Source organism: Procambarus clarkii, chromosome 17, assembly GCF_040958095.1.
Source record: "Procambarus clarkii isolate CNS0578487 chromosome 17, FALCON_Pclarkii_2.0, whole genome shotgun sequence".
Lineage (NCBI taxonomy): Eukaryota > Metazoa > Arthropoda > Malacostraca > Decapoda > Cambaridae > Procambarus > Procambarus clarkii.
Genome location: NC_091166.1, coordinates 38765244 through 38778141, shown reverse-complemented (window position 1 = coordinate 38778141; position 12898 = coordinate 38765244). Strand labels below are relative to the sequence as shown.

The 12898-nt window shown below is 45.4% G+C and overlaps 1 protein-coding gene across 3 annotated transcripts in view; it reads right to left on the bottom strand.

Annotated features, from left to right (window-relative positions):
- The window catches only part of Pkc53E (Protein C kinase 53E), a 272916-nt gene extending 260245 nt beyond the window's left edge, over window positions 1–12671 (bottom strand). For 2 of the 3 annotated variants that reach the window (XM_045765513.2, XM_045765514.2), the window contains exon 1: window positions 12389–12670. In XM_045765513.2, the coding sequence (XP_045621469.1) occupies window positions 12389–12588 (200 nt within the window). In that variant the 5' untranslated portion in view covers window positions 12589–12670. Of the gene's footprint in view, window positions 1–12388 lie in introns of all 3 variants that reach the window. The other variant, XM_045765515.2, reaches the window with a different exon arrangement.
- Window positions 12672–12898: the final 227 nt, after the last annotated feature.

Genomic DNA, 12898 nt, shown 5'->3' with positions numbered 1-12898 from the left:
GAGTTGCCAAGTATGACTTATCGAGAAGAGATCTATTGACCAGGTGTTGCACGCTTGGGGGAGGGAGGCGTGAGGCACGCTTCATCTGGCAACCCCTGCCAAAATTGGGTCAAGGGAGGTCAAGCGATGATTAGAGGACGTGTACGTGTATGCTGTGGTGATCTCCCGCCTAATATTACTCCTTTCAAGTCATGAAAGGCCTATACACCATCACTATACCTCACAACGTCACATTACAAAATGCAGTACCAATGCAGCGAGTAATATAGGATTATACAATTCTTTACGCGAAGAATTGTAACCCTTGTGGTCCGCAAGTGTCACTGAACATATTGTACACCACTACACCGTCACAGAGGTGAGGATGGCTCCTTGATGTCACTTCCAGGAAAATTCCAGTATACATTAACGGGACGATACGGAGACGGGGTGTGGTTACGGTGCGTTATTTACGGTATGATAACCAACGTTACGACTCAAACACTATGGCAAGTAACGACTCATAAATATCTATGTTATCTATGCATCGGGTTCGATAGGCGAGGCGGGTTGCATGGGTAGGGTAGGGTTGGAGGGTGGTGGTGGTGGAGGCTGAGTGCAGGACCTAAGGACCACTTTCCCTCCCAATCAATGGTATTCAGTCACTGACACGTTACGTGAAGAACTTCTCGAGCAAAGCCATAGATGGCCGAGGTTTAGAAGATGTAGTATGAGTGGACGGTTAGTATGAGAATGGAACATCTGGGTAAACATGACAGAGCATAACAAAAAACGGAGTGATGGTAGAAAACAGTGATTAGCCTAATCCCTAATTACTATTCTGTCTAATATCCAGAACCGATATTTTTGGCCTAGTATGCAAGACCCGATGTGTCTAAGAGGTAAAATGATTTTCGTTATTTACCAATATTTCTTTCCGGATTGGTTCTTTTCTAATAATAGTAATAATTTATTATATTAGGAACATAAATTACTGACGTAGTTATATTAGGTTTGAATTGGTTAATTAGGTTAGGTTTTATCAAAGTTCTATATTAGTTTTGAGTAGACATAAAATTGCAATCATGTCTAATACAATGAAAATGTTATTATCTCATAAGATTTTTTTTTTTTTTTACAAATTATAGCCCGTGCTACATGGACACTTCGTTCCGAGTAGCTAAATTTAAAACAACAACAACAACGTCAAATGTTTCATACACAGTTCATCGAGTGTATCATAAATGTTGTTCATAAGTGTAGTGTTAAGTTGACCAGACCACACACTAGAAGGTGAAGGGACGACGACGTTTCGGTCCGTCCTGGACCATTCTCAAGTCGATTGTGATGTAGTGTTAAGTGTAAAGAAGTCTTTGAGAATGTAAGAAGCCTTACGAAACGCTTCTAAGCGTCAGACCATTAATAAAAAATGAATTTTGGAGAATTGATATTTTCATTACCACCGACAGTGAAGAAAAACATAAGAAATATTGAAAAAATTCGCGTTCGAATTATTAATCTTACTTTTTCGGTCATATTCAACAATATTCCAGAGGGGGATGGGGGAAGGGGAGGAATGCTCACTGCATCCTCGCTTCCTGCCCGACGTCAGAGGAGTTCGAAGAAATCTACAGCCTCTAGGAAACAATCTTTCCTTTATTTCCTCTTAATGTCCAGTTATTGTATCCAATCAGATATGCACTGTATAACCTTGTATAATAAAGTGTACAACATAATAAAAAAGGAGTGGCAGGGGGAAGTGAACATCCAAAATTTAAAATATCAATTCTTGGAAGATGGGATGATTAAGTGGATTTTAACTGGATATTCCCTCATTCTTTGAATACATTAATATTATCTAATTCACTAATTTTTATCAATCAAGATTCAATAATATTTCTTTCAGTGACCGATTTACACTCCCCAATTTTGCATGAATTAGTCCAGTCAACTGAATGATTACAATCTCTAAAGTGAGCGAACAATGCATTGGACGCTTGACCTGTTTTTATACTATATTAGTGTTCTTTTATTCTCCGGTCAAGATGTTTACCTGTTTGGTCAACATAGAACTTATTACAATCTTTACAGGGAATTTTATGCAAACATCCGTTGCAACGTTATGGAGAATTTTTAATGAATGTTTTTTTATATCCAGAGTCCTAATGCTACATTGATGTTAAATTGTTTTAGTAATTTAGGAATTTCATGTAAATTATCATGAATGGCAGAATTATTTTATTCTTAATATTGAATTCTTCTTTCAGTATTAAGAACTTAGCACATTTTTCTTTGTATAGATATGGAGGGACCATTTAGCGTATTTCTCTCTTTAGGATAAACAATTATTTTGAATTTTATCTACAAGGTAGATTTAAAAAATCGAAACCAATCAGACTTTTAGTAATTACTAAACAAAATGCAAATTATTAAATGTAAATGTAAACATTTTCACATTTTAATAAATATATTCAATCTTCATTCTTAACCCAACTTCTTGCATATATTTAAAGCTGCTTCTCCTCCCCAAGGAAATATTAATTGAATAGCTTTCCTAATTAAGTTATTATATCATTTATGAATGCTGTATTAATTATATCCGAGCCCGTGTGAGGTTAATGAGACGTGTGAGCTCTCCGCCAAGATGAGCGTCTTGCGTGTTGCTGCTTTCTTAAGTTCACATTCGTATACGTCCTCCAGGTGCCTTGTGTATTGATTTCATTTTCACCAAATGAGTCGACTCGTACCAGAGTCGAGAACTCGGCCGACACACATATCTTGAGGTTATCTTGAGATGATTTCGGGGCTTCAGTGTCCCCGCGGTTCGGTCCTCGACCAGGCCTCCACCCCCAGGAAGCAGCCCGTGACAGTTGACTAACACCCAGGTACCAATTTTACTGCTAGGTAACAGGGGGCATAGGGTGAAAGAAACTCTGCCCATTGTTTCTCTCCGGCGCCCGGCATCGAACCCGGGACCACAGGATCACAAGTCCAGTGTGCTGTCCGCTCGGCCGACCGGCTCCAAGGGTTTAATCCACATACCAGGGTTTAATCATGATCTTTACAGGGTCTAGAATGATTGGAACCTTTAGACCATTCTCAGGATTCAGACCTTCAGTTTAGCCTTTATGGTGTTTAACCTCCCATGCCCTGCTCCCCCCCCCCCCCCCGCCATAACAACCTACACAAGTTTCTTCTATACTTAATGCACCAGAGAACGTTTTAGGAAATTAATCAACCAGCCTCTATCTTCTGTTTCTCCCCCCCCCCCACCCACCGTCTGTCTTGTCCGCCTCCCTCCTAGTCCTTTCTCCCTGCCTCTTCCACCTTCACCACCTCTGCCTGCCTCTTCCACATCTCTCCTTCACCCGCCCTGACTATTGTCCCCTCCACAGTCTCTGTGTCTCGCCATCTTCAGCACACTACCTTCCTCATATCACTGTAAATACTCTCTCCCTGCACCACCTCTCACGCGTTATGCCACGTATTAGTAATGCTATCTTTATCTCTCCTTTGCTATCTTATCTCTAGTATGCTGCTGCCATGGAAGGCAACTTTTATCGGCAAGGAGCCTCACCCGCCGGAACATTTCCGCCGAACATTTTTGAAAGTCATCATCACACGTTATTCCGAGGTTAACTTGTGTTGGTTTAGAGGATCACTGTCCTAACACACTGGCGCGAAGGATACGGAAGGAACAGAACCAGAGAGTAGAGGTGCCATAGACACAATCACAGAACACTGTCTAAACATCAGAGGTCCACGGCTGTTCAACATCCTCCCAGCAACTATTAGAGATATTGCCGGAACAAAAGTGGAAATATCTTTTCCAAGGTGGATGTCTTCAAGATACACTTAGATAAGTTCTTGCAAAATGTGTCGGACCAACCAGCCTGTAGTGGATATAACGGCCTGCGGGCCCCTCCAAGCAATAGCATGGTTGATACCTGGTTGATACCTGGTTGATGGGGTCCTGGGAGTTCTTCTACTCCCCATGTCCGGCCCGAGGCCAGGCTTGACTTGTGAGAGTTTGGTCCACCAGGCTGTTGCTTGGAGCGGCCCGCAGGCCCACATACCCACCACAGCCCGGTTAGTCCGGCACTCCTTGGAGGAATAAATCTAGTTTCCTCTTGAAAATGTCCACGGTGGACCAGATTATCACAGGTCGGGCTCTGGGAGTAGGAAAATTTCCCGACTTATCTCTTGGTATGTTCCAGGAATGCTTCTTATGGTCTGATCTCTGACCATGTTTCCCGTGTGATGGTCTGGTCAACCAAGTTGTTGGACGCCGCTGCACACAATCTGACGTGTGAATCACAGCCCGACAGATCAGTGGCGAGCGCAAAGTGCTGATAACAGCGGAGAGAAACGTGAAGATGACACCAAACTTACTACAGATAACGCCACATGACAATCACCTGGCAGTCCCTTCTCTCTCGATTTGTCATTGTGTATATGTTGGACGCCTCTCCTGTGTACACACACACGTGACTCCTGTGTACACACACACACGTGACTCTCTCCTGTGTACACACACACGTGACTCCTGTGTACACACACACACGTGACTCTCTCCTGTGTACACACACACGTGACTCATTGCTGTGTACACGCACACACGTGACTCTCTCCTGTGTACACACACACGTGACTCACTCCTGTGTACACACACACACGTGACTCTCCTGTGTACACACACACACGTGACTCTCCTGTGTACACACACACACGTGACTCTCTCCTGTGTACACACACACACACATGTGACCTGTTCCATCGCATGTAATTTGTCAACAATTTAATATTTAAGAAAATTGCGTTTGTCAAGCAACTCTTGCTATTAAAAGGTCTACCTCTCATCTCTGGACTCCCCAGAAACTAAGGAGTCCAGCAACGCCAGTTCAATCCCATTCCATTGCCATAATTTCTTCTCAGATATATATATCGGTACTGTGATACCGATATATATAATATATATATATATATATATATATATATATATATATATATATATATATATATATATATATATATATATATATATATCGGTATCAGTATATACATAACCAGTAACTACTGGTTATGTATATACTCTATAACATTATTTGTTTTAATTACACTAGAAGTTTGTTGGATCATAATGCTAACTGCACCACTAACTCCATTAAGTATTTTTTGCAGGAGAACGGTAGCAGAACAAATCAAAATGTGAATTGTGAAAATTGGGCAATAGTTATTCCACTCCAGGAAAGTTGCAAATACGTAATATAATCCTGTCATTATGTCACACTCAGTGACTCGGCCTGGGACCTGGCGGCGCAAGCTTCCACCATTTGTAGAAAAAAAAACATTGTTCAAGGGACAATTAGTTTAAAGTTTGTATCCTCGAGTGTGAAGATAAATGAGACTGGTATGAGCGATGACAGGATCCAGCAGCCTGTAGTGTGCGCGGAGGTGTCTCACCCACGGCACATAATACTGACGCTAACCAAGGTCATCATATTAAAAATGCAAACTTAAAAGCTGTACCAACATTGCAGTTCGTTGCATAATGAGCCAATTTGATAAATCTGATATTTTGGTAAGAAGTTGTAAGACTGTGGCAAGAGAGTATGCAACAAGTGTATATCTTATCCCTCTGAGACACCCACACTGACGATGGCTCTCCTCGTCTTAGTTAACAGCCAGTGATCTCCGTCACAACCTTCCCGCCATCATTACTCTTCTCACTAGAACATCTCTAGTGCAGAATTAATGATGTTATTGGCACATGTTAATGGCAGTCTCTGGGCCCTCCTTCCACTCCTCCTCGCTGTTCCTCCACCTTCTCCTCTCACCTTTTGAACCTCCTCCACCTTCGTTGTCCACCCTCCTCCACCTACCCTGCTACTCTTCCCTACCCTAGTCCTCGCTCTACCATCCTCTCCTCCCCCCCCCCCTCCCTAGCCAAGGGCGACTAGTAGAGCCAAAAACCTCATAGACCAAAATATAATGTGAAAGGAGACTAAACATATAAAATATCATCCAGAGCTCATTAACAAAAGTCCCCCCCCCCCCGAGCCGGCCGCCGCCGACATAAATTAGTGGGTCAGACTGGGCAAGATAAAGTGGCCAACGTGTTGGATGCGGCCAGTTAACTCTGACAATTAACTGACAACAGTTCTTTTAATATTGTGTTGAGGCGTGTGTGGTGCGGTGCTTCCTCTCGCCAAGCTCGGCAACACTGCCAGTAACATTTACACTCACCTGCGTTACGGCATTTATCTCACAATATTGGTGTAGTCCGACCACACTTATGTACACAACACACCACGTGTATGTTGTTGTTGTTGATGATGATGTAGGAGCGACGACGATCGTGGGATCGGATGCGCCCCGGCGGACCCGTTAAGGGTGAATCGCGAAGCCTGGAAAGGTGAAACGCCAAGCCAAAACGCGAAACGAATGACGCCAATCACTAGAAACTAATATGCCATACGGCAAAGAAACGCACAGTCAGGCAGGTGATTGGGGAGCCCCAGGAGTCCCTTAGGGTGACAAGCACCGGCCCCGCCCCACACAGAGAACACCAGGTAGCAAAACCAAAACTCAGCCCCAACTAAAACGCAAAAAGTCATCCAGTGTCCTCCGGCAGAGCAGAAGCCGGCCGCCCACCACAGCCGAGGGCACACCAGGAGCCCACCAAGACCCACCAACCCCCGGCACCTCTCGGCCAAGTCGGCCCCCGAACACCGTGACCCCGCCGGGACAACCAGCCAGAACACGTCAAAAAAAAATCTATCAACAATCCCGTGACCCAAGGCGATATGTGCGCCAGGCGTCGTACAATCGGACCGCTGAAGAGGGATGCCAAAACGCGAAAACAGGACGCAATCCGGCGGCTTCCAGGCGGAGGAGTCCAGACGTCCGCTTGGCGTCAAGGTTGAACCAGGAGTCCCACACGACGTGTATTTACAACACGCGGCCGTACACAACACACAACCCGGCCGTACACAACACACAACCCGGCTTTACACAATACACACAACGCGGCCGTACACAACACACAACACGGCCGTACACAACACACAACGCGGCCGTACACAACGCGGCCGTACACAACACACAACACGGCCGTACACAACACACAACACGGCCGTACACAACACACACAACACGGCCGTACACAACACACACAACGCGGCCGTACACAACACACAACCCGGCCGTACACAACACACAACCCGGCCGTACACAACACAGATTATATATTCACACAACACTTATAATGTAGTCAATAAACACACAATTATGAATTGCAATTCCGAGCATATGTAAATGGAATAAATCATACATATATATGACCACTTTCATTGGGTATCGACGTGAGGTATTTGTACCGCTGCCACGTTTACATTATTTGCATCTCAAAGGATGACACTGGCGTGCACGGAATGTTATTGTCGGAATGTATGGGATTTGCCAGTCATGATTTTTACCTCGTACCTTGACTCCGTGATGAACCAAACTTGAAGACATATTTACACTTATCACCACAAAGGCGACAAAGCCAATCAGAAAGCCAAACCTGCCAACAAAGAGCAGCAATACTAACATAGCCAAAACTTCCCCTCCAAAAAAACTCTGACAATGGCAACTCTTGCCACAGAGCGGGGAAGCTAACGGTGGTAGGTCTAAGACTCCTCCACAAAGAACACCTAAGCTAGCCTACCTTGAGGTTACCTTGAGGTGCTTCCGGGGCTTAGCGTCCCCGCGGCCCGGTCGTCGACCAGGCCTCCTGGTTGCTGGACTGATCAACCAGGCTGTAGGACGCGGCTGCTCGCAGCCTGACGTATGAGTTACAGCCTGGTTGATCAGGTATCCTTTGGAGGTGCTTATCCAGTTCTCTCTTGAACACTGTGAGGGGTTTGCCAGTTATGTCCCTTATGTGTAGTGGAAGCGTGTTGAACAGTCTCGGGCCTCTGATGTTGATAGAGTTCTCTCTCAGAGTACCTGTTGCACCTCTGTTCTTCAACGGGGGTATTCTGCACATCCTGCCATGTCTTCTGGTCTATCTGGCAGCCTATATCAACACACTGTTCAACTTGGTTAACCTACGGTCAAATTTCAATTTCTTTCCTTATGAGCTTGCCTAAAGCACGACTTGCTTGCTTGCCTAATTTATGACAATATTTGTGCTTGCAGCCCGTAGGGCAACACAGCCTTCACAACCCGACTTACCCGCTAACTCCTGAAGGAGTCTGTCAAGTTCCATCTATAACACTTGAGCCTTCTTCCAGCAATGTTTCGTACACATATATAGTAGGTAGCAGAGTCCTCGAGCTCCGATGTGCACACATTCTTCGCTAATTGTACTTAAAACTACCTAGCTTATATTATAAATATATATATATATATATATATATATATATATATATATATATATATATATATATATATATATATATATATATATGTGTGTGTGTGTGTGTGTGTGTGTGTGTGTGTGTGTGTGTGTGTGTGTGTAAATGTTCGTTTGTTCAAAGAAGTCGCTAATCTCCGAAAGTTCTTCACAGATTGCCTTGAAATTTTCACACAATGTTCCATTCGCATCCGAGCGGGTTTTTATATACATACTATTTGGATGCCAGGTTTGTGATGAAAAAAACATGTTTTTTGAAAAACTGTATTTTTAGTGTTTTACATGTGAGGAAAATCTTCGAAATCTCTTTACCAAATTGATTTGAAATTTTAACACAACGTTGCATTCGAATAGGCATGTGTTTATATATACCTACATGACTCACCTGTGACAGGTAAAAACATTCTTTTTTTTAAAACAGCGCCATCTGTTGGACATAAGAGCTCACACGCTGTAATCTCCGAAAGTTCTTCACCAATTACTTTGAAATTTTGACACAACGTTCCATTCGAATACGGGTGTTTTTATATACCTACTGTATAGGTGCCACACCTGTGACAGGTAAAAAAATGTTTTTTTTTTAAATAGCACCATTTGTTACACATATTAGCACCACATGCTATACTAAATATGTTACGATTCCATTTCAATGTTGCCAATTTCATTGACAAATTGAATTTTCATAGATTTCGATTTATTTTCATTTTGATTTAAATTATTTTGTGTGACATTGCGTTCGAATTGAGCTGTGCTGTTTATCATATCATTCATTTCGTGTGTATAATTTTTTTTTCATTTTTTTCATTTCGTTTTTTAACTGATTTTCTTATATTTCAGTGATGGGAACATCAGACCTTTTGATGTTCCCAATTTTCTGATGGGAAGGAGGGAGGGAGGGAATTATCAGGGGAAAAGCGCCAAGCCATTACGACTATATAGCACTTGGAAGGGGGTCAGGATAAGGATCCAGCATGGGACGGGGGGGGGGGGGGAAGAAGGAATGGTGCCCAACCACTTGGACGGTCGGGGATTGAACGCCTATCTGCACGAAGCGAGACCGTCGCTCTACCGTCCAGCCCACGTGGTTAGGATGGGAACATCAGACCCTTTGGGAATGCATCGGACGAGGGAGTGGGGAATGGTGGGGAGGACGAGGGAATGGGAGTGGGGACGGGGGAGTGGGGAATGGTTGGGAGGACAAGGGGACGGGGGAGTGGGGAATGGTTGGGAGGACAAGGGGACTGGGGAGTGGGGAATGGTTGGGAGGACAAGGGGACTGGGGAGTGGGGAATGGTTGGGAGGACAAGGGGACTGGGGAGTGGGGAATGGTTGGGAGGACAAGGGGAGTGGGGAATAGTTGGGAGGACGAGGGGACTGGGGAGTGGGGAATGGTTGGGAGGACAAGGGGGATGGGGGAGTGGGGAATGGTTGGGAGGACAAGGGGACTGGGGAGTGAGGAATGGTTGGGAGGACAAGGGGACTGGGGAGTGGGGAATGGATAGGAGGACAAGGGGACTGGGGAGTGGGGAATGGTTGGGAGGACAAGGGGATGGGGGAGTGGGGAATGGTTGGGAGGACAAGGGGACGGGGGAGTGGGGAATGGTTGGGAGGACAAGGGGACTGGGGAGTGAGGAATGGTTGGGAGGACAAGGGGATGGGGGAGTGGGGAATGGTTGGGAGGACGAGGGGACTGGGGAGTGGGGAATGGTTGGGAGGACAAGGGGACTGGGGAGTGGGGAATAGTTGGGAGGACAAGGGGACTGGGGAATGGTTGGGAGGACAAGGGGACTGGGGAGTGGGGAATGGTTGGGAGGACGAGGGGATGGGGGAGTAGGGAATGGTGGGGAGGACAGGGAGACGGGAAGGTTGCTGTGGCTCAGCTACACCATTGTCGGAGTGTGAGCGGCAATTTCAGCTCCATCTATGGGTCTACACTCCAACTCCCCTAGTATTGGGCACCATATAGACAACGCCATCTGTGGGTGGTGGCCTGGTATCAATGAATGACTCCAGTTTCCTGCCTTAGTCAGAAGGAGAGGTCGATGTGGATGACCTCTGGTGGGTGGCGTATCAAGATCAGCGCCATCTATGTTGTAGCAACAAGCATAATATCAACTCCACAGTGAACGAGTGTTACCTCATGGTTTCCCCAGTGTACTGTACATCTAATTAATGACGTCTTTATGTCCACAGAGGTAACATAGCGAGGCGGTTGTACTAAGGAAGGCAGTTTACCTTGGGCAGTCCACGAACCCTTAGCTTGGTCCTGCAAAAAGACTAAGTAGCCGCTGTCGATCTAAGCAGTGTGTTAGCTGTTGGTACAAAGTACTGGGACTGTGGAATCACTGGACTTGATGAACACTGTTAAAGCATTAATATCCTGCGTGAAAGAGGCACTACTGTAAATAAGTGTAAATATACTTTAATATATATAATGGTGAAGGGAATCGTGTATTGTTTATCCTGCCCTTATTTCTTTATTGTGCTATACAGCCAGCTCTTGAAAACATACTACCGACTTGGGGTCGGATACTATAAAAGAAGTTATAACATCAAGAACCCGGTTACTGGCCCATAGTGGCCGTAACAAATTGTGTTCCCAATTGTTAGCACACTTTTACACGAACATACTTATATATTCCTTCTGTGACTATTTTGTATGGTCGGCAGGACAAAGGCCTTAACTTACTCCACTGGGAAATTTGTCCATATGGTACAAAGCATTAGCTAACCAAAATGAAAAGCTTCCCCATATACAGCCTGGTTGACCAAACCACCAAGCAGAACGCCTGGAGTGACAGCCAGAGACCAGGTCATGGAGACGTTGATCCTTAATGTTTATGTACCATACCACAAGGTATGATACAAAACATTAACTTACTAAACTGAAATGTTTGCCCATATGGCACACACCCTTACCTTACTCTACTATAAATCTTGACAGACTGTAATTGAGAATAACGCACAAGTCCTATTACTATTAAGCGGTGAATAACCACCTCCCGCGTCATATAGTATTTACTTCATTTAAAGATTTGCACAGATACAAATTTTCCTTCGCTATACAAGCCACGATGAAAATGATCACAAGACACCTGTCATCACAAGGGTATCGTGTATATTACTACGATGAAGATTCCCATCTGCAACGTGTCCCTGAGATTGGCTTGTGCAAGAGGACCCCAGGGGATCTCGCGTGAGAGACAACAATTGGGGTCCCTGGAGTGGGGTCTGGCTCTAGAAGACCACAGTGTCCCAAAGATGAGATCTGGTGTGAGAAATGGTCCACTGGATGGAATTTGATGTCCCTGGAATGGAATTTGATGTCCCTGGAATGGAATTTGATGTAAGAGGACCACAGGGGGCGGGTCCCAGGGACGGGTGTGTGAGAGAACCACATGGGGTGGGTCCCAGGGACGGGAGGGGGTGTGAGAGGACTACAGGGGGCGGGTCCCAGGGACGGGAGGGGGTGTGAGAGGACTACAGGGGGCGGGTCCCAGGGACGGGAGGGGGTGTGAGAGGACCACAAGGGGCGGGTCCCAGGGACGGAAGGGTGTGAGAGAGGACCACAAGGGGAGGTCCCAGGGACGGGAGGGGGTGTGAGAGGACCACAGGGGGCGGGTCCCAGGGACGGGAGGGGGTGTGAGAGAGGAACATCTCGTGGGAGGGACCTGGCCTCACACCTTCACCCCTGCGCCCCTGAGGGACGCCACACCGCTCAACACACAAGGATCACTTCACAACAGTGTGACAACACATATACGAAATACGTGCACGAAAAACACTGGAAATCCCTCTCATTATGCACGAATGTGGCATTGAAAACATAGTAGTGTGGTCCTCAGGCTCGGCAAGTGGAACAATTTCCAGAGGCCGTAACCTCGTTAATGTGGTCCTCCTCTACACCACTGTGGCTGGCCCAAACACACATGGTGCTTACCACACACCGTTCGCCTCAACACACTTGGTGCAATGGTCACGGCTATAATGCCTTTCTCTTGTACTTACCATATAAAATCCTTGCAGTGGCTACAGAAGGTTGGTTGCTTGAAGAATCGGGGGATGAACTTGTGATCATTGATAATAAACACATTTTTCTTCTTAAGGGCGCCCTTTCTGCCTCGCTGTCCGGTGGCGAAAGCTGTTTTCATGTCCCCCATTCCTGGGTTGTTGTCATCCTCGTGGTTTTGTTGCTGCTCGTCCGTCATTTTCACGTCAAGTCCCTCCCGCTCTAGACGATAACAACTCTCCTCCCACACTGACCGTAGAGCACTGAGTCGAGGCGATCGTCTGCTAGCGGCTCCCACCGCCTCCCAGACCTCGACTCCCACCGGGAAATTTTCCCAGAGCGCATCAAATTGTTTCAAATTTGAATTTAGCACAAAATTGTTTTCAAGTTTCAAATGAGATGCCGTTAAACAATATATAAATTGCTTATTATATTTATTAAGATATGTGCCCTATTGATAATGTTTTTAATTTACAGCATGAAATATATTTGATATTAATAACGAAGAA